The following is a 21590-nucleotide window of genomic DNA, read 5'->3' as shown; positions in this document are numbered from 1 at the left end:
GCCCCTCATCAGCAGATATAGTTTGCACCTCCTCTGTAACCCTGCAGGGCCCAGCCTAAGGGCTAGGCATTAAATGCGGGCTAAGAAAAGCTTTCGATGGCTTGATGGAAAGTTGACGAGGTTCCAAGGTCCATAAAGCCCGGATGATCCTTTTCTTTCTATTCTTCATTGAGAAGGAGCCCAAGGTTGTTGAGAGCTGGTTATCTGAAGGCATATAGGTCTCTGCCAGCTGACACTTGCTCCTGATTATGCCTGCGGCTGACTAGGCCCCAGTATTCTGCTGTCCCCTGGGCCTTCAACTTGAGGGCAGCCACTTTTAAATCCACGTTAAGATTCTCCCCCAGTCCCACGAGAGTGAGCCCTGCTGAGTGCCCAGGATGTCCTCAGACATCAGGGCAAGGGAAGTCGAGCTGCCGCCCTGCCACGGGAGTCTTCCGAGTAGCTCAGGACTGAAAACCTCCATTCATGCCCATCCCCCATCTACCTTTCTTCTATCCCTGGGCGCCTTTTAAAAGCTTTTAACTTATCGATTCCCTGCTGTCACTTTCCACAGCCTGGGAACTCAGACCAACTTCTTAACATCCCCTTTGTGGTTCTCTGACATCTTTTATAGACCTTCCTGTCTTTTACGGGTTTTACCTTAATCGCTAAAACAGCAAATAAGAGTAAGAGGCATGGGGAAGGTACAAAGGTTCTCCTAACTGTCCTTTCAGCCCCTGCTGATAAAAGGCTAAGTTGGTGCAACTTTTATGGGCAGGGAATGGGCAGTATTTCCTTGCAAAATTCATCTGCTTTAGCTCTTCCACCAGATGTTTATGACCTGAGAAGGGCAGGGGCCAGCCCAGGATGCCAGTGAGCACAAGGCTGTCCCTGCCTGCTGCTCACTGCCGGTGCAGTGGGACCTGGCCCAGAGGAATGGGTTGCTTTAGGCTGTTGCATGCCGTTCATCATCTCCAGGGCTGGGTTGAGGAGCCGGTATTTAAGAAATTATGGCATCTATGCAAACGAATGAAACTTGACCACTCTCTCAAAGATAAATTCCAAATGGATGAAAGACCTTGATGTGAGACAGGAATCCATCAAAATCATAGAGGAGAACATAGGCTGCAACCTCTTTGATATCGGCCACAGCAACTTTTTTCATGACACATCTCCAAAGGCAAGAGAAACAAAAGAAAAAATGAACTTGTGGGACTTCATCAAGATAAAAAGCTTCTGCACAGCCAAGGAAACAGTCAAAAAAACTAAGAGGCAGCCCATGGAATGGGAGAAGATATTTGCAAATGACACTACAGATAAAAGACTGGTATCCAAGATCTACAAAGAACTTCTCAAACTCAATACACAAGAAACAAATAAATCAAAAAATGGGCAGAAGATATGAACAGACACTTTTCCAATGAAGACATGCAAATGGCTAACGGACACATGAAAAAATGTTCAAAATCATTAGCCATCAGGGAAATTCAAATCAAAACCACACTGAAATACCACCTTATGCCAGTTAGAAAGGCAAAAATTGACAAGGCAGGAAACAACAAATGTGGGAGAGGATGTGGAGAAAGGGGATCCCTCCTACATTGTTGGTGGGAATGCAAGTTGGTACAGCCACTCTGGAAAACAGTGTGCAGGTCCCTTAAAAAGTTAAAAATAGAGCTACCCTATGGTCCAGCAATTGCACTACTGGGTATTTACCGCAAAGATACAGACGTAGTGAAGAGAAGGGCCATATGCACCCCAGTGTTCATAGCAGCATTGTCCACAATAGCTGAATTGTGGAAGGAGCTGATATGCCCTTCAACAGATGACTGGATTAAGAAGATGTGGTCCATATATACAATGGAATATTACTCAGCCATCAGAAAGAACGATTACCCAACATTTGCAGCAACATGGATGGACTGGAGGAGATTATGCTAAGTGAAATAAGTCAAGCAGAGAAAGACAATTATCATATGGTTTCACTCATTTATGGAACATAAGAAATAGCAGGAAGATCGGTAGGAGAAGGAAGGGAAGAATGAAGGGGGGAGGTAAACAGAAGGGGGAATGAACCACAAGAGACTATGGACTCTGGGAAACAAACTGAGGGCTTCAGAGGGGAGCAGAGTGGGGGATTGGGATAGGCCGGTGATGGGTATTAAGGAGGGCACATATTGCATGGATCACTGGGTGTTATACGCAAATAATGAATCATGGAACACTACATCAAAAACTAAGGATGTACCGTATGGTGACTAACATAACATAATAAAAATTTATTTAAAAAAAAGAAATTACGGCATCTGAGCCCATAATGTTAAAAAATGGAACTTTTGTAGTAATACTGAGGATCACTCTATTGATGTTACAAAAAAAAAAAAACCCAACAACAACAAAACCAAAAAACAATGTCTAATCTCTCTAGTAAGAACTAAGCTTTTCTTTAAAAACTTCATGCATTTTGATCAATCCATCTGCAAAATTGGAGATGAACAGAAAAATATGAAATAATTAAAAACAGAAATTTCTATACAATATTAATGATTGAAAAATCTATTATTTTGAACCTTTTGAAAAAGTTAAGAGATCTCCAATAGTTGGCTGCTTACATAAATAGAACAGTTAGGACAAGCTACACAATGCCAGATAAACTACATAAGGTGATCTATGGCAGAAAAATAAAAGTTCATCCTTGTCCAAATCTTTGTCACAGAAAATAGTCTCCTAGAAGTGGGGGCTGTGACAAGGCAGAGAAAGGGAATTGGCTTGTGTCGGCCACCTGCCTGAACTATTACCACATGAGAATTCAATAGAATTCGTTAATTCCAGGGATTCTTCAGGGACAGGAAGCCCATCATCAAAATATAGCGGGTGTTTTCCCCTGAGGTTTCTCAGAACAGTGAGACAATGGCACAAATTTAGCTTAGCAGGAATTTGAGACTGAATGTAGCTTTAACTTTCCAAAGAATGAGAAGTACAGGTGAACTTGTAGCTTATTTGGTGATGATAGGAGCCTTCCTGTGCTCACCAAGAACTTTTGGGAAGGAAAATACATCTCACTGGACTACTGGGTGGACTTGTTGCTTCTAGTAAAGTCACTACTTAGAAGCAAATTAGAAAAATATGTGATAATTGGTTTAACAGGGCTTCAAACATCATAAAGGTGGTGGTCAGAATAATCATCCAAAACAGAAATTATAAATAGAAATATTCAGATTTTAAAACAAGAATTAAGTAGATTGTGGGAACAAGAAAATCATTTTACTTTTGGTCAAGATCCTGGTAGTGTAGCTAAGGATGCAAAATGCTTACTTAAGATACCTGCATTTAGAGACTTCATCTTGGTTATTCGAAACATGCTTGGACTATGAGACTTCCAGAAACATGTCTCAACTGAAAATTTTGATCTATGAAAGAAATCAAAACCATTTTTTCTCTTGTAAAAAAGCCACATCAAGAAACCACTAATGAAACCTTAACAAAACAATCTATTTCACATCGAAGTAAGAAGAATATCCAAAAGAAATAACTTCAGATTCCATGAGGATTGTTACATTTGCAGCATTTGAGATTGATTCATGTGGTTATTCAGTAACATTGTTGAAGAACTACTGATACAATACTGTGTCCTGCATAAGAATATAATTAATACTGTGTGAAAAAGACGACAGGACGTGTTACTAGGAACCACAAAGACCAGTCATCAACATTGTGCTTCAGAAGAAGGCCCTGGAATGTGTGCAGAGATTTTCTCATGTTGAGAAGACTTTGAAAGTTTAAAAAATGTCATAGCAAATAATATTAAATTTTTTTTTGTCCACACGGATACTGTGAATGCAAAACGCCTTCGTTATTAGTAAGCCAATGTGTTATGATACCAATATTGGTTTTAAAAATTAAAACCATCCATGCCTCTGGCATGATAATCATGAAATTAAACCAGGGGTTTATATTTAGGTCGAAGGTTGTTGTTGAAACTTAGTTCATACAATTTTTAAGAGTTGAGAGTATTTTTACTGTCTGTTTTGTTATGTTTTGCAAGAATTTCGATGTCATGTATGTATGTGTTGTCCCTATAAAAAAGAAAAAAGTGAATATATTTGTATGATGATGATGCTGGAAATGTCTATGATGTCGGTTAATTTATACTCAATTTTTCTTGTATCTAGATTTCTAATATTTTCAGTTCTGTATTATTCAAGCTTCCTTTGAATAAGTTTACTAAGCTTTTCTTTAAAAACTTCATGCATTTTGATCAATCCATATGCAAAATTGGAGATGAACAGAAAAATATGAAATAATTAAAAACAGAAATTTCTATACAATATTAATGATTGAAAAATCTATTATTTTGAACCTTTTGAAAAATGATGTTTTTAGGAATTTTTAATGGTGTGAAAAAATGCTCAAAATATGTTAAGTGAAAAGAGAAAAAAACGAATACATCCCAATCACAAAATGATATGACATATATGTGTGTCTGTGTGTGTGACTGTGTGTGTTATGTCAAAGCATACCAAGATGTCAACAACTTAACAGTAATTCTTTCTGAGTGTTGGGAACTTAGGCAATTTTTATTCTCTTTTTTATGTTTTTCTGTATTTTCCAAAATAGCTATCATCAAATTTTCTACACGATCGTGAAAAAAATTGGAAAAGAAAAAAGCGTACTTGGAAAAGCCCCTCAGGTAACAATGAAAAACTTAAAACAGAGGGCTTACTTACTATGTGAGGTGCTTTACACACACCTCAGGTATCATGTGTGTCCTTACAACAGGGCTGGGGTGGATGTTAGTGTCCTTGTTTTCTAGATCTGGAAGATTCCAAGCCTCAGGGGGTTAAATAACTTGTCCAAGGTCACACAGCTCTCATGGATGGACCAGGATCCCTCAGCGCCCCTGTCTCATCAGAACATCTCAGGCACATCCTGCTTACCTTCCTTTGTGCAGTTGGGCGCTCACTCCCCACTTTGTGCCTCCTTTGTGCCTGAGCCCACCCTGGTCTGGAGGGACCCTGTCTCCCTGGGAGCTCCCTGCCAGCAGGAGGGCCAAAGCTGCTTTTAGAGCAAATACGTATGAATCTTGGACATGCCCAGGCCCTAGCCTGACATTGCATCACCCCCATCTCTATCTCCTGTGTACCCTCGGCCCAGCCCTGGTCTCTCTCCAAGTGACATGCAGGTCACAAGGGAAGGACACCAACACCTGTGTCTTTTCTCTGCCTGTGGTCACATCCTTTGGCTTTGACAGTTTTGAACTTATCAGGTGTTGGGGGGGGACTGTCTTCCCCAGCACTGGGCTCTCAGAAGCCCCCCTAGACTGTGTGGGACAGAGCAGCTCTGAGGGCTCCTTCCTGGCTGCTCCCACCAGTAGTTCTGCCCCTGGGCTGGTTGTGGAGAAAGTGCCGGGGAGCCTCAGGGCCCCTGGAGAGGGCGCTGTCAGGAAAGCTCAGTAGGAAAGTGTCCGCAGCTCTACCGCTGTGCCTGTGGGCCACACGCTTAGCCTTTCTGAGGCCAGCCCAGGGGCCCAGGAGACCATGCGCAGGAAAGCACATTGTAAACCAGTAAACTCTACGTAAATATCAGGTGTGACTGGGCAGAAAGGGACAGGAATCAAAGGACCAGAATACCCAGCCAGAGGAGTCTTCCCTGCTTTAGTAACTGCTGATCCCTGGCACCTAGGATGCTACCTGACACACAGCTGGCCCTCAGTGCAAACTGGTTAAACGAATGAACAAAGGGTCCCCGGTGGCTCGTCCCCTCTCTTTCAATCAGTGGCATTTCACTTCCATGCCAAGAAAGCAGGTGCTGTGGGAAAGTGGGAAAAGGCCTGGAAGGGGATGGTTTCTCGCTGTGCAAACTTGGGCCAGTGCTTTGTCACTTGGGGCCTCAGTTTGCCTGTCTATCAGGTGGGAATAATTATATGATTCACAGACGGCATCCCAAGTGGCCAGCAAATGAAAACACAGAGGATTGAAAACTTTCATGTATATGGTGCTTTTTGTCTATAACATGTCGGGCTATAGCAGCCCAGGCAGGGATTCCTAAAAGACCCCTCCAGATCCTCACCTAGGTTCCAGCGAGAAGTCAGTCTCTAAGGTGAAGAAAATCTTTTATTTATTAGAAGTTGCCTGTATTAGGATGAGTCAAGTTATCTGTGTGGGTAGAAATGTGTTTATTTAGAGATTGAATTCCTGATTTGTGTCCAATATTTCCTAATGATCCATTTACGGAAAGGGAAATACGCCCATACAGAACCAGTTAACAAAGTCTTAAGAAACCAATAAATCTCTGCGTTTATCTAACAAATGGGCCAACTCCTGACTCAGCTTCCTCAAGTCAGGAGCCTTGAGGGAATGTAGAGAGCTCCCTAAATAGATACGAAAGCTCTTATTTCATCACTGAAATACCTTTTCTGGAAGGCAGTGCTGAGCTCCAACGTGCAAACCAGCTTGGCTACAACCCGCAGGGTCCAGAGTGCTTGCAGTGATGGCCTCCCTATTATGTGTATCAGATTTTCCCAGGGGCTTTCCTCCCTCCCATGCTCACCTGTACCCCTGCCCCTTCCCCCAGATCCCTCTCTACTTGCTGGCTGGACCTGGACTCTAATGAGGACAAAGTTTTCCATTGTTGGTTAAAGAGATAGCCTAAATAAACATACATGGTCAAGGGTCAGTGACCAAAGCATGTTTCTGTCCTTGGCTTCTCCATCAACATAGAGCAGCCTCCCTCATTATCTCCTTCTTGAACCCAGAGACACAGGAGGAAGGTCTACAAGAAAACACACACCCTAATTTGCCTTTAGTCCATGAAGGCCATGGATGTGAGGTGCACTGCATGCTGTGCTGAATTGAGCCATGAACTATCTAGGCATCATTTATCCTTGAACAAACCACTTAACCCCTCCAATCGTCAGTTTTCTCATCTGTAAAATGGAGTGGTTAGACTGGAAAATTTCAAGTGCCTTCGTACTCCTCAAAGAATGTTGCCCCTGCGTTCCCCAGGTCACCTGCTCCTGTGTGAATTCAGTAGAACATCACCTCTTGCCCTCCTGGAGTGAAGACAGACCCAGGGGACACCTGATAACAGTGCTCTGAGGCTCTCCCTGTCTACGCTCCATTACACCTGAGTCACAGGAAGAGTCAGATCTATGTGGGTTCTTGGTCTTTGCTGCTAACTAGCTGTGTGTGATCTTGAAAAATCTTTGCACCTCTGGATCTTTATCTCTAGAAGTGAGTGATACATCCCGCCTGGCAGAGTCCATGGAAGTTACAGTTTTTTGTTTGTTTGCTTGCTTGCTTGCTTGTTTGGGATACCGCCTGGCTCTCCACAAGGATCCTCCTGTCACTGGCTCCCTTCCTACCTTCTTGCTGAGTCATAATGGGCTGGATGTGTTCGGAAGAGGGAAGCCAAAGAACAACCCCACAGGTGTATCAGTTAGGCTAGAGAGGAAGCTGCCGTAGCAAAGAGACCCACCGATACAGTGGCCTTAATGTGTCCAAGCTTAAATTCCCTCTTATTAACAGAGGTCATAAGATAGTCAGAGGTGGGAGGTTGGTGAGCCCCTCTCCTCTATGAGACCCCAACTTTCCCTATCCTGTTCTCTTCAAGGCCAACTCAGAGCCCACCTACCCTGGAGCCCCCGGAGCCCCATCATCCACAGGGATCACGCGGGTCAGCTCCTCCCAGTGGGCTCAGCACTCACTGCCTTACAGTGCTATAGGTAGATTTGCACTGCCAGACTGGGGGCTCCTTGCAGTCAAGGGTCATGTCCACCCCGATCTCGACTCAGCTTCAGGAAAGTGCTTTGCTTAGGGCTTGGCACATGGTAGGCTCTCCAGGAGGGTTTGATTACCCACCTCCCCACCCCCTGCCCCAGTGACTGCATTCCTGGAGGCTTGAGCCAGCCATGATTATGAAAGCTGAGGTGTTTCCTTAGTCATCACCATCTTACATATTTTTTAGCTTAATTACCATGCAATTTCTTCATATCCTCCAATAAATGAAATACAAAAAATGTATATCTTTGGGGGACGGAGAATGTGTAAAATTAATTCTCATGAAAGTCCTTGACTCATCACAAAAATTCAAGAAATGTGCTTCTTACACACAGACACAGGGAAATACCAATTTTCCTGTAATGCGCAAGCTAAGAACCCTTGGGTGGAAGAGCTGACTGAGATGCCCAGTGGAGTGAATGTCTGTATTACCATAAAGTTTCAAGAATCAAATTTTTTAGTGGAAAAACTTACCATAGTTGTTAGTTTTGGTAACTGCTCCAATTTGAGTGGCTGATGGCTAGCAATCCCAGAGAGCAATGTAATCCAGTCATCTACCTTAATGTTTATTTCAGTTTGTGCACTGAAGGGCAAACCACACTCCCCAGTGAGCAGATCAATGGGAGTTCTACTGAGATATTTTATAGCTGGCGTGTGGGGAAGGACATAGTTTGTTTTCCTGCTTCGAAAGTTTTCAAACATTCTTGTGGCCATTCCCTATGTTAGATCTGACTTTAAGTTATTTCTAAGGGAACATCTTGGTCCTACCCATGGCTGCCTCTATGTGTTCTTTTTTGGCACTGGAACTTGTATAAATATGTATACTTTTTATACCTTTATAAATATATCTGCTTTGGCTACTGGTTAAAGTCTATGACTCTACACTTATCCAACCTCATACATAGGAATGCCTCATACAGTTGTGCAAATTGTGCACTGCATGGCTCCAAGACGTGCTATTTACATGGACCATGATGGCACCTCCAAAGCTATATTGATACAACCTCCATAATACTCCAGGAAAGCCTTGTCTCAGATTACCTGCAAATTTCTCCACAGACGCACGCTTGAACTCTCTGCCATTTAGTGTTCAACAAAAGCTTGATTGAGAGAAGCAGTCCCCAGAGCCATGAAGCACGTCTGTTCCTGGAACAATCCAGATTAATAGAAAGCTGTGACTCTGGACCACATTGTTCTGACCCTGTATGCAGTTGCTTTTACTTAATTACGCTCTGGCATAAGGCATCAACCACATTGGAGAATGTAATGAGAACTGTTATGAGCCTTACCATAGTTCTCTAAATGTTCTGCTGGAGGAAATCACTCACAATATACAACCTCTTCAGAAGGGCTCATGGGAGAAATTTCTCTCTGGTCCTGGTATCAGGAAGAGTTATGATTTTCCTGAACGGTTTGATCTGACAGGCAGGCATTGTGACTCACGCAGCTGAACTGTTTTCGTGGGTGTTACTGACTGTTGGAGAGCTGAGGGGCAAGCTGGTGGCCCAATACTAATTAGTGTGAAGACCTCACAGCGTGTTTCATGCTCGTCCCTCATTCCTGGCTTCATCAACATCAATAAATTCGACAAAAGCTATTGAGTGCCTACCACACACCAAGCACTCTTCTAGATCTTACCCTGAACAAAACAGACAGAAGTTCCCATAAGGAAGCTTACATTGTAGTGGGGAATACATGGTAAACAAATCCCATATGCATATTGGTAATATTGTCTATGTATTACATATATAATTACCTATACAAGCCTATGTATACATGCAGCATTACATATGTGCATCTGCAATATTATATATGTATTATAAAGAATTACCTATGCATACACAAATATGTACTACTATATATATTATATATGCATATATGTAGTATTATATTAGTATGGTAAAGAAGTAGAAAATAAATCGGGGAAGGGAAAAATGGTGGGAGAGGTGAATTTTAAATAGAGTGGAGATCTGAGAAGATGCCATTTGAGCAAAGCCTGAGGAGGCGAGGGAGTGTGCTCTGTGGATCCCTGGGGTAGAACATTCCAGACAGAGGGAACAGTAAGTTCAAAATTCCTGAGGCAGGAGTGTGCTGGGCATGTTGAAGAAACGGCAAGGGGGCCGGTGTGGCTGGAGAGTGGGGAGTGAGGAGCAAGGATGGTACCTAGAAGAAGAGCCGCGTCAGGCCTAAGCGGGCTCTGATGTGCTTGGACCCTGTGCCGCGTAAGGCGAAAAGCACTCAAGTGGAGGAGTGACGTAATTCCCAAGGGCCACTCTAGCTAAGGAGCTGACGGCAGACAGAGGAGACAAAGGCAGACCCAGGAAGCCAGTTGGGAGACGACTGTAGGAGCTCAAAGGCAATGGGCCTGAGTTGCTTGGTAGGGGGGCAGGTGGGTGTACACTCATATCGTGAGTGTACAGCCGACCCTTGACTATGGTAGCAGAATAGGGGCATAGTAGGTTTGGACATGCTGAGTTTGAGGGGCTGGCTAGACACCAAGTGAGGATGAGTGAGCCAGAGTTTTGGGCAGATATCCGGGCTGAGTATGGCTGAGTATAAGCAAACGAGGGGTGCTTGGAGCCACGAAAGCGGAGGCGAAGATCACAGGGTGAGTGTGGGTAGAGAGGAGGCACCCCAAGGACAGAGTCCTGGGGTACTGCAAAGCTAAGAGTTCACCTAGAGTGCCCTATCCTCCTTTTTCCTTAGGCTGGTATTCAACAAACTCTATTATTTTTAGTTCTATAAACCTCCTTATATTCTACTTAGAACAAGACAAACATAGTCGAAACCTGTGCTGTAGCACTGACATCTGTCATTCATATAAGAAGTGTTTACTCAGAGCCGATCACATGACAGGCATTAGGAGCTGGGGATGACCAAATTTTCCGGGCTCCTGAAGCTTGTGTGACAGTTGAGAACAAGGACAGTACTTGGCATGTATGTAAACACACAAGACAGTTTCAGATTGTATTAGGTGCTATAAAGGAACTAGAAGAAATAGAGGGTAACTTAGGACAGAGCTGTGGCTTCACTGAGGACATGCTATTTGAACAGAACCAAAGTAAAGAGAAGGAGCCATGTAGGGTTCTAGAGGAAGAGCATTCCAGGCAGAGGGAGCAGCCAGTACAAAAGCCTGGGATGGGAATGAGTTCGTCCTGTCTGGTGACAGAAAGTAGTCTGGCTGGTGTGACTGGGACACAGTGAGGGGGAGGGTGCCTCTCATGTAGATGCTTGCCAGCGTGCTAAGAACTGTGGGTTTTATTTTCAGTACATTAGGAAGGATTCTCGGTGAGGCAGTGATGGGACATGACTTACCCTCACTGTTGTGTATAGCACGAGCTGTACGGAGCAGAGAGGCTGGCTTGGAGGGTGTCAGGGTGGTTGAGAAGCCAGCCAATGGTGGCTGGAAGAGGACAGGAGCAGTGCAAGCAGGAGAGGGCACAAGGGTATTTGAAGGCAGAAAGAAGTCTTCAGTGACTCCTGGGTTTTGTCTTGAGCAACTAGATGGCTGTCATTCCGTTGACGAGAGACCACGTACACTGGAAGGGGGGCAGGTTTCCCTGAGAAACGAAGAGTTCCTATCCAGCTGTGTTAAATTTGAGAGGCATGCTGGTCACTTTGCAATTCTTCGTGTTATCTACAAAGAAAGTGCCACGTTCATTCAGTGTTACACTCCCACCAGCAATGTTACAGAGTTTCAACTTCACATCGTCACCAACACTTGTTATTCTGTATTGTTATTCTAACCATCCGAGTGTGCATGAAGTGATACCTCACTGTGGCCTTGATTCACATTTTCCTAATGACATGGGATATCTTTTCATCTGTCGGTTTCTGGCCTGCAGGGTTTTGGGTCCCCATGCTGGGATGCCAGGACATAGCTGTATTTAGAACATGTTGTTGACCTTCCCATCAGATCTAAGGAGGAGCATGTTTCATCGGGGTGTGAGCAAACATCGAGGCCCTTTCTAAAAACAGATGTGGTTTTTGCCTGAGAGCCTAGCAAAGGAAATTAACTTTGTTTTAAAATTATTTCACAAAGTAAACGAGTAAAGGGAAAAAAAAAACTGGTATGAATAAGATCTAAGAGAAACTCCATTAGAAGAAAATTTTATTATTTAAGCACTTGCTTGGAGGATATTTATTTGCAGTGAAACCCCTGACTCCTCTCACCCCCCTCTGCTAGGCAGGCCAACACCACTGTCCTGGACATCCAGCAATCCTATAATACACACGGATAGATGGTACTTTCTCAGGACCAGGATTTCTTCCTTCAGAAAGATCTCAGGCCAACCTGCTCACACACAGGCTGTGTCCAGATTGCTGAGAGGTTCATGTGGAGTCCTCAGTTGCTCAGTCACAAGATATTTGGTGTTCCCAGTCTGCCGTTTGGGGATTAGAAGGCTGACTTTCTGGGGGCCTGGGACAGGGATTACATCACTAAGAATCTCTTAGCCTAAACTTGATTGGAAACAAACTTGACCTTCACTTATAGTGCAAACCAGGAATTCCCTAAAAATGCGCCCGCTGATCTAGCAGCAACCCTGCTGCAAATTCCCACCTTAGTTGGGAAATCTGATTCCAAACTTGAACATCTCTCTCTTCTTCCGTACACATTCTCTCATCCTACCAGTAAGTGTCACGATGAGTCACTCTGCTTTTTAGAGCTCAGAGTAGTAGAAGTCTCAAACCAAGGCAGATTAAACAAACACACAAGTTTGCAATCATTCTCACAATATTCTACTCCCTGATGGGACTGCTGTCAGACCCTGATAGGTAGAAGAGCTTTGCCCCTCTGGAAAGCTGCTCGCTGGACAGACAGACAGGAGGAAGAAGGGCCAGCGGCCAGCTGCTGAAGCCGGCACTTGTGTATTTCCTAAAGGCCTGGGCTTTACCACTTCGTAGCCATGTGGTTTCGGGCAAATTACTGACTTTCTATGAACCTCCATCTCTTCCTCTGGAAACTGAGCTAAGTTTACTTACTTGGAAAGGCTGAGTTGAGGCACAAATAAACAGTGAGCATGTGAGCACCTGGCATACTAAGAAGTCATCCATGAAGGACACTATCGTTAATTGTTTTGTTCGCCGATCCTCAGTAGGAACTTTCTTTCCTTTCCTTTTCAAACTCTCTCCTAGATGCCAGACCCTAACCCCAGGAATAATTCCAGACATTCAGAAGTTATTCAGCAGAAGTTGTTTTAGATGACACAAATCCAGGTTTCTGGATGAACAGACTATCAAAGTGATAAATGGATTTGGTCATTTAACAAATACTTGTTGGTGCCTATTATGTTCCAGAGACCGTTCTAGGTACCAGAGAAACAGCTGTGAACAAAACAGACAAAAATCCACGCCCTCACGGAGCTTGCATGCTCGCTAGAAAGGAGAGAGAGGGGTGAACTGGTGGGGAGTGCTCTGGAGAGAAACAAAGCAGGGGAGTAGGATGAGGAGTGGTGGGGTGAGGTGAGGCTGGAGATGGAGGGGGGTGTTCCTAAGGTCTCCAACTCACAGGTCCAAAAGCTGAATTCTTTGGGGGTGAGTTAGCTTTCCAGGACTCATTTCCAAAGAGGCATCACCTTCCTTCCAGGGTGGCCGACGCTCTGTTCCCAGGTGCCCAGCAGCCAGGCTCAGGGGCAGAAGCCAGGCTACCGCGGTGAGGGAGAGCCATGTCAAGGCAGGCAGACGGAAGGAGACCCTGGGCAGCACTGTACGCCACCCGACCCTGGGAATTAGATCACCTTGGGAAAGATTCTCCACCTTAGCTAAGTAAAAAAGCCCTGCGCTGTGCTTCCTTAAATAGCATGGGACAGAGACCAGTTCCGTACACTTCAAAACCCTTCCCTGTTTGCATTGTATGAAGGACACATTCTTATCTAAACTCATCCAGACTAACAGCCACTAATTTCCTAGCAACACTGCCCTGACAGTTCTGGCATGGGATGGAATGAATGCTAGCACAGAACTGGAAGTTTATACTCCAGGGGAAAAAAAAAACCTTCCAAATTCTTTCTACGTGTCTGGTGTCTGCCCTACTACTCACACTCCACCTCACCATCTTTGACTACATTCAAGAGGTAGTTCTCTTCATTTAGCAACTGTTAAGCCCGTGTGACAGCAGTGCTGAAAGCACTCTGCATAAATAATCCTACAGCTTGCATTTACACTGAGCCACCTCAGGCCATTTCTTCACTGTATGGAATCATCAGTTTTCTGCCCATGACAACTTTGGTAGGAAGCCTAGACAAGTCTATACAGATAAGGATTTAGAATCACATAGTTGGGCACCTGGGTGGCTCAGTCAGTTAAGTGTCTGCCTTCGGCTCAGGTCATGATCTCAGGGTCCTGGGATCGAGCCCTGCATGAGCTCCCTGCTCAGCGGGGAGTCTGCTTCTCCCTCTTCATCTGCTCCTCCCCTGCTTGTGCTTTTTGTCTCTCTCTCTCAAACAAGTAAATAAATAAAATCTTAAAAAAAAGCGGGGGGGGGGGGGGCGCCTGGGTGGCACAGTGGTTAAGCGTCTGCCTTCAGCTCAGGGCAGGATCCCGGCGTTCTGGGATCGAGCCCCACATCGGGCTCCTCCAGTATGAGCCTGCTTCTTCCTCTCCCACTCCCCCTGCTTGTGTTCCCTCTCTCGCTGGCTGTCTCTATCTCTGTCAAATAAATAAATAAAAAATCTTTAAAAAAAAAAAAAAGAGTCACATCGTGTGAGGGTAAAACTGGTAAAGGACGGCAGGTCGGCTGTATCTTGAGCTCCAGTTCCGCGTGCCCGGTGTTGGCTCCACGTGGCTCTGGGCTGTGATGGAGTCTCAGGCACCGGGTGGGAAGGAGGTGAAGGGTGATTGACCGGTAATGTCTGCCACAGACAAGATACAATATAGAGGGGCATGCCTCTTGGGGCTTTGCTCTGTCTGACCTAGTCCCAACTTCTCGTGTTACAAATGAGGGAACCCATATTCAGAGAACTGAGCTGACTCCATCAAGGTCCTACTGCCAGTGAGAAGTGGAGCCAGACCTAGAATCCAACCGTCTAGATTCTCACCTGAGAATTGCTTTCACCATCCACTCTTTCTTGCTCTCATTCATAAAGTCTATAGAGGGCTGATCTCCTGAGGCCAGGAGCCTGGGAAACTGGACACATGGCTCAGGGTAACCTGCTGCCCCGGGGTCCCAGCCTGCCTCCTGCTCCCTCTGCCTCCTCCTAGCAGGACTGCTTGCCTCAAGCTATTGTGGCCCTGGCCAGGAGAATGAGGGGTCCTCGCCATGCCAAAATCTATAGTGATTCACAGGGGCCTGGACTCCTGATCCAGAACCTGATGTCATTCCCTTCTCTCTGCCATCATGTTGCCCTCACAGTTCTTACAATCCCAGTTTGGATGGGCTCAAACTTGGGACAGGATGCAGAGAACTGCTTAAACTTTTTTCTCAGAGTGATGCTGACACACACTGCATTTACTTCTTTTCAAACTTAGCTTACGTGGCTAGGAATAACTGATTTATTTGATGAGAAAATACACTCATCTGTTGATGTCACTAGAAGGGAAAAGGGACGAGAAAGGTCCTTTTGTTTTTAATTTATCATGAGATACCTTTCTTTTAAAAATAATAAAATAAAAAATAAAATAAAATAAAATAAAATAAACCCTAGTTTGACTGATGATGTCCCTTTTCCTTTGGCCCAGCACCCAGCCTCCCATCAAGCTCCACGTGGGTCGTCACCTCCTCCTGAAATGTTCTGTTCTTGCCAGGCAAACCCTGTCCTCCCCTTCAGTGTCTAACATGCTCCTTTGTCTTGGGGTAAAAAAAGAAAATTTGTTTAGTTCAACAAACTTATTGGGTATCTAAAAGGTGCCAGGCATGTGCCAGGCACTCAAGACTTAGAAATAAATGCAGTAGGGCCCTGCCCTTGGGAAATTTAACTGGAATTTACAATGAGCCAGAGAACCATAGTGTAGAGCCAGTGCCTTTGAAGCTTCGCCCTAAATCTACTCTTTTTAAGGTCACGCAGTGTGCCTCTTGTCTTCCCCATTCCGTCCCCATAAGGTCACGCAGTGTGCCTCTTGTCTTCCCCATTCCGTCCCCAGCACCCAGCACAGTGCCTGGCACATTGTGCAGGAGAGACTGGTGACTCACTGAGTCACTGATTTCTTATGACCACCCTACAAGGCAGACAACATTTTTCTCCTTTTACAGATGAAGAACGGAGGCTGCCGGCGGCTAAGAGCTATCTCCCAAAGTCTCCTGCTAGTGATGACTCAGGCATTTGTTTACAAACCCTTTGCTTTTTCTCCTGTATCGCACATCATACCACTTCCCTTTCTAGACATAGTGTTCTCATCTGTAAATTCAAAGGAGCAGCCTGGATGATCCCACGACCCCTTCCAGCTCTGAATTTCGTAGTCGATGTCCAAAATTGGTGCTAGCAGGCATACCTGTTTTCCCTGGGAGGCTTCTTACATGTGTTTTCTGAACACTCATTTCTCCTACCCCCATTCTACTACCAGCTTAATATGTTACTTTGTAACCTATTTGCAACATCTCCAGATCTGTATTCTATGCTCAAGGACTTCTCATTTTTTAAAGCCCATGGCTCTGTAAACCTGCCTTATCTGGACTAAGTAAATCACATGCTTTATTTCCCGACACCAAGAATTTCTCAAGGACAGCAGCCAGCTTGTGGTGCTCTGTGGCAGGCCTCAAAGAATCCCATGCCTTAAGATGGACAAAATATTCCTTCAAAATGACAACTCTTGATTTTGAAGAGAAAAATCCAGACTTTAAAATTTTGTGGGCTCCTAAAATGACTGCATTTCTATACACTAATGATGAAAAATAAAAGATGAAATTAAGAATTTCATTTGCAATAGCATCAAACAGAATAAAATATTTGGGAACAAATTTAACAAAAGAAATGTGATACTGGTACACAGAAAATTAAAAAACATTGTTGAAGAAAACTGAAAACCTAAATACATGGAAAGATAGCCCATGTTTGTAGACTGAATGGCTTAATATTGTTAAATTGTTAATAACACTCCCTAAACTGATCCACAGATCACACACAATCCCTATCGACATCCCAGCTGGCTTTTTTACAGAAATTGACAAACAGATATTAAAATGTGTATGGAAATGCAAGGGACCCAGAATAGCTAAAACAATCTTGAAAAAGAACCAAGTTAGAAGACTAATACTCTCTGATTTCAAAATTGCAAAGTATAGTCATCAAGACATTGTAACACTGGAATAAGGATAGATATAAAGATCAGGAGAGTAGAATTGCAAGTATAGAGAGAAATTCTTACATTTATGGAAAATTGATTTTGACAAGGGTGCTAAGAAAACTCAATGAGGGAAAGAATAGTCTTTATAACGAATGGTTCTGGGACAAATGGATATCCAGATACAAAAGAATGAAGTCGGACTCCTAGCTCATACCATGTGCAAAATTAACTCAAATGAACCAAAGACCTAAATACAAGAACTAACACTATGAAACTTGTAGAAGAAAATAGAGGTGTAAACCTTCATGACCTTGACTCAGGCTACAGTTTCTTACATGTACCACCAAAAGCACAAGCAACCAAAAGCAAAAAATAGAAAGTTTGGTTTATATCAAAATTGAAAACTTTTGTGTTTCAGAAGACACTATGGAGAAAACAAAAAGACAAGCCACACAATGGGAGAAAATATTTGCAAATTATCTATCTGTTATAGGTCCGATGTCCAGAATATATAAAGGGCACTTAACAAGTGAAGAATAAAAAGACAAAGAACATGTTCACTATACTTTTCTGAGTTGTCATACTTGCAAGTACATGTTTTTAATATTGTCCGTCTCCCGTACTGTTACTGTAATTTTGCTATTAAAATATATTAAACTATACAAAAAAGCCAAAAAACCCCCAATCTAAAAATGGTAAAGGATTTGAATAGACATGTCTCATAGCAAGATATACAAATGTTTAATAAGCACATGAAAATATGTTCAACATCATTAGTCATTAAGGAAATATAAATCAAAACTGTAACCAGATACCACTTAATACACACTAGGATGGCTCTAAAAATAAAAGATAAGTAATAACAAGAATAGTGGGTTAAGGAAATACTGGAACCCTCCTTCAGTGCTGGTAGGTATGTAAAATAGTGCTCAAAAAGTTCAACATAGAGTTACAACATGATCCAGCATTTCTGTTCCTAGAGGGTGTTTGTGTGTGTGTGTGTGTGTGTGTGTGTGTGTGTGTACATACATATATAAAAACATTTGAATGCACAAAAACTTGTACATGAATGTTCACAGCAGTATTACTCATAATATTCAGGAAGTGGATATAGCCCAATACCCATCAACTAAGGAATGGATAAACAAAACATGGTATATCCATGCAATGGAATATTATTTAGCCATCAAAAATAATGAAGTGCTGATTCGTGTTACAAAATAGATGACCCTTGAACACATTATGCCAAGTGAAAGTATACATTCACAAAGACCACATATTACACAATTCCATTCATATGAAATGTCCAGAATAGGCAAATCCATAGACACAGAAAATAGAACGGTGTTTGCCAGGGGCTGGAGGGAGCAACAACGGGGTGACGGCTAATGGGTACAGTTTTTTGGAGGGTGGTTGGTGATGAAAATATTCTGGAATTGAATAGCAATAGCTGTACAATGCTGAAAGTGGTTAAAATTATGATATATAAATTATATCTCAATAAAGCTGTTTAAAATAAATCTTGCAGGAAATTCAATAGGGAAATGAGAGAGGCTAACTGAAAATCCCAGGCTAGCCTCCATTCTTGGCATCTAGAAGGCTCCCCACTACCACTGTGGCAACATCACACCCAAAGAACTCTAAATCTATGGATTTTCAAGGTCTGTTTTACCCTCTTAGCCAATGATTCTTCAACCTCTCTGTGGTATCCCCACTGGATGATTACCTAGCCTACACTTGACTAGGCCGTCTTCCCCCCCTCCAAGCTTTTGTTGAGTGTCTGTTACATGTTTGGGCTAACATTGAGAATACACTTCGTATGGTTGTCTTGGTAATGTAACAAACATTTATTTGAATATTTGTAATGCGTCAGACATTTTATTGGTTTCTACTCATTTTTGTTTATTTGTACCTCTTTAAGTTTGGTGCTTCTCCCAGAAGCAGATCATGAGACAAAGATTCAAGTGGAAATAGCTTTTGGGGGAAGTGCAGGCAACACCTGTAGGGGAGTGGGAACGGGGTCCAGAGAAGAAAGGACGCCAAAAAAACAACTGCCACAGTGAGCTACTAAAGCTTAAGCCTAAAGGGAAACTCTGGGGAAAGGTATAAAATGCATCTGAAAAAGTACTTGACCTCCCAAGGTCTAGGTTGCTGGGATATTTACACGCTACTAAATCCGGACTCCCTGGTTGAGTGCATGCTGGGCATATGTTAATTTCTCAGTATCTCTGCCGCCCAAGGAAGCTTACCTTATACATCCTTCCCAGATCTGAATTGGGAGAGGGGAGAAGGAACCCTTGGGCACAAATACAGATTTGGGCAATTGGTAGTTAGTAGGACCTGTGGTGCAGGGGATGTAGATGGGACACGGACAGCATCAGCTACAATACCTTCCTCCTTCAGGGTGCCTGGGTGTCTGGCTCTTGATTTCAGCTCAGATCATGATCTCAGGGCCGTGAGATCAAGCCCTGTGATGAACTCCATGCTGGGCATGGAGCCTGCTTATAATTCTCTCTTTCCCTCTCCCTCTGCCCCTAACCCTCCCCCCACTCTCTCTCCCTCTCTCAAAAAATTTTTAAAATTATTTTTAAAAAAATACCTTCCTCCTTCCACACACTGGAGATGGTGTACAAGGATACACAAAACACATCATAATGCCATGAATTAGGTCAAGGTAAAGGAAAATAAGTCTATCTGGTAAGGCAATGAATATCCTCCTAATCGACCCAGAAAAACCACGCTATTTCTCAGCATATCCTTTGTCAAACACTGGATCTCAAAAATACCTCCAAAACTCCCTTTTGAAAAGGCAAAACTGAGTTGCCAGCTTATGATAACTGTGGTCCCACACTTGCCAGAGTCCCAGCAGGTAAGGGGTCTGGGGGTTTTGAGGTCTAGTCTCAAGCAAGTCTTTCTATGCAGGCCCCTGATTAGAACTGAGTAAGGTGCACAGTATCATAAAGATTGGTGAGCACAGGAGAAGGTTGTCAGTGAGGTGAGGGTCTCAGGGAGTCGTGAGAAGTAAACAGTTCCTTGGTGTTTATTGACAAGTTGAACAGTCACGTGTTCATTTAAATGGTTTTGAGGAGGGAGTTCCTGAGATGAGCAGAGTTATTTGCAACTTTAATCTTCTTGGTAATTCGGACAGTGTGGCTGCTGTCTTACTCTCTGCGGAGGGCGCCCTTCCCATGCTGTGCGGGGCAGCAGGAGTTTTAAGCGGGACACTGTGCTACGCTTGCCTATGGAATCCTCCAAACCGCAGGGATTGTCCACAACTTCCCCTCTCCGGACCACCTACTGATGCCGCATGGCCATGGCACGTGGAGCCTCCGAGCCTCCATGGGTTTGCACTGCCCCACCTCCCTGGCCTGTCACAGGCAGGCAGTGTTGTGCAGATTTCCGTGCCCGACAAAAGAAATAGAGGCTCAAGTTCAAGTCAGTAAAAGAGCTGGAATCAGCAACCAGGTCTTCGGACTTAGTCCAGAGCTCTTTCTGGGGTAGGAAACGTCCTATTTTTTCATCCTGCAAATAACTGTGACAAAATCATTGTGTAGGGCTACGGATTCACATCCAAATGAGAAACCACTCCTACCCATTGGAAACATGGCTGCCTTTGGCTTCGAGCTGCAAGGCCTTGCTATTCAAACATTCAGAAATACAGGTGATTATTTTTTTCATTATGAGAGTAATAATGCTCATTCTAGAAAATGTGTTTAGAGAGTGGATTTATGGATTTTGGTGTTTCTGAAGTAAAGACTTTGGTCCATTCTTGGGGGGAAGTGACCTCATCTTAAAGGAATGAATGCTCCTGAAAAAGAGTTGTGTCAAGGTCCCAGTGGTTTTATGTTTCTAAGAGAGGACTGGACCCTTTTCACTCTCCAAGAGGGTAAATAAGTTTTTATGTTCCTAAGGACTTGATTTTTCCGCTTAATAGACCATCGTGTCCTTTCCAACAAGCTGTTAAGCCTTATTGCATAAGAGAAGAAAGACAATGAGAGTCATTGTGCCCGAGAGCTGGGGTGGGGGGCAGTGCCCTAGGGGGCAGTGCTCGGTGCTGCTAATGGATGCCTCAGCTGCCAGGACGCCTTCCTCACCTTCCCCCTTCCCTGAGGGTGGTCTGAAGGAGGGGTCCCTGTCCTCAAAGTGCCCAGTGATGGGATGGGATGGGGTGAGGGAGAGAGCGCTAGTGGAAACCTTCTGCTGTCCAAGGGGCTTTGCTGGACCCCTGCCTGCCCCTGCCCTAGGGCCCACCTAAGCTGTGGGGGCCAGCTAGTGAGAGCAAGTACCTGATTGACTGATGCAAGTGTGAGGAAGTGAAGCTGCAACTTCCTTTTCACACCTCTCTCTACTTCCCAGGACACCCAGAAGGCATTCCCATTTCCGTGCCTAGAGGCTGGACAGGAACTGCTCGAGCATCCCAAGCTGGGAGGTGGGGGAAGACACACCCATGTCGTGATACACAGAAACTTTGTAAGAATTCTGCATGCTTCCCCATCCCCGCAAGCACAGTTAAGGGTGCTGGCACCCCAGTGGCTGCAGAGCCTTTCCTCCTCCAACCCTCCCGGCAGATGGCAGGGGTTGGGGGGGGTGGCTCCAGCTCTCTCCGCCTCCACA

The 21590-nt window shown here is 44.1% G+C and overlaps 1 protein-coding gene and 1 pseudogene across 3 annotated transcripts in view; one reads left to right on the top strand and one right to left on the bottom strand.

Moving 5' to 3' along the window:
• LOC123795193 (uncharacterized) overlaps positions 1-21590 on the bottom strand; it is a 222184-nt gene that overhangs the window by 100411 nt on the left and 100183 nt on the right. For 2 of the 3 annotated variants that reach the window (XM_087866110.1, XM_087866111.1), the window contains exon 2: positions 8799-8903. The exons of the other annotated variant lie outside the window; for it this stretch is intronic. In XM_087866110.1, the coding sequence (XP_087722236.1) occupies positions 8799-8903 (105 nt within the window). The remainder of the gene's footprint in view (positions 1-8798; positions 8904-21590) is intronic. 3 annotated transcript variants of the gene reach the window in all.
• Positions 2622-3353, top strand: LOC123794886 (KATNB1-like protein 1 pseudogene; annotated as a pseudogene).

The sequence above is a fragment of the Ursus americanus genome, chromosome 12 (genome assembly GCF_024610735.1).
Source record: "Ursus americanus isolate L20-20 chromosome 12, mUrsAme1.1.p, whole genome shotgun sequence".
NCBI lineage: Eukaryota > Metazoa > Chordata > Mammalia > Carnivora > Ursidae > Ursus > Ursus americanus.
This window is presented reverse-complemented; position numbering and strand designations above follow the sequence as displayed.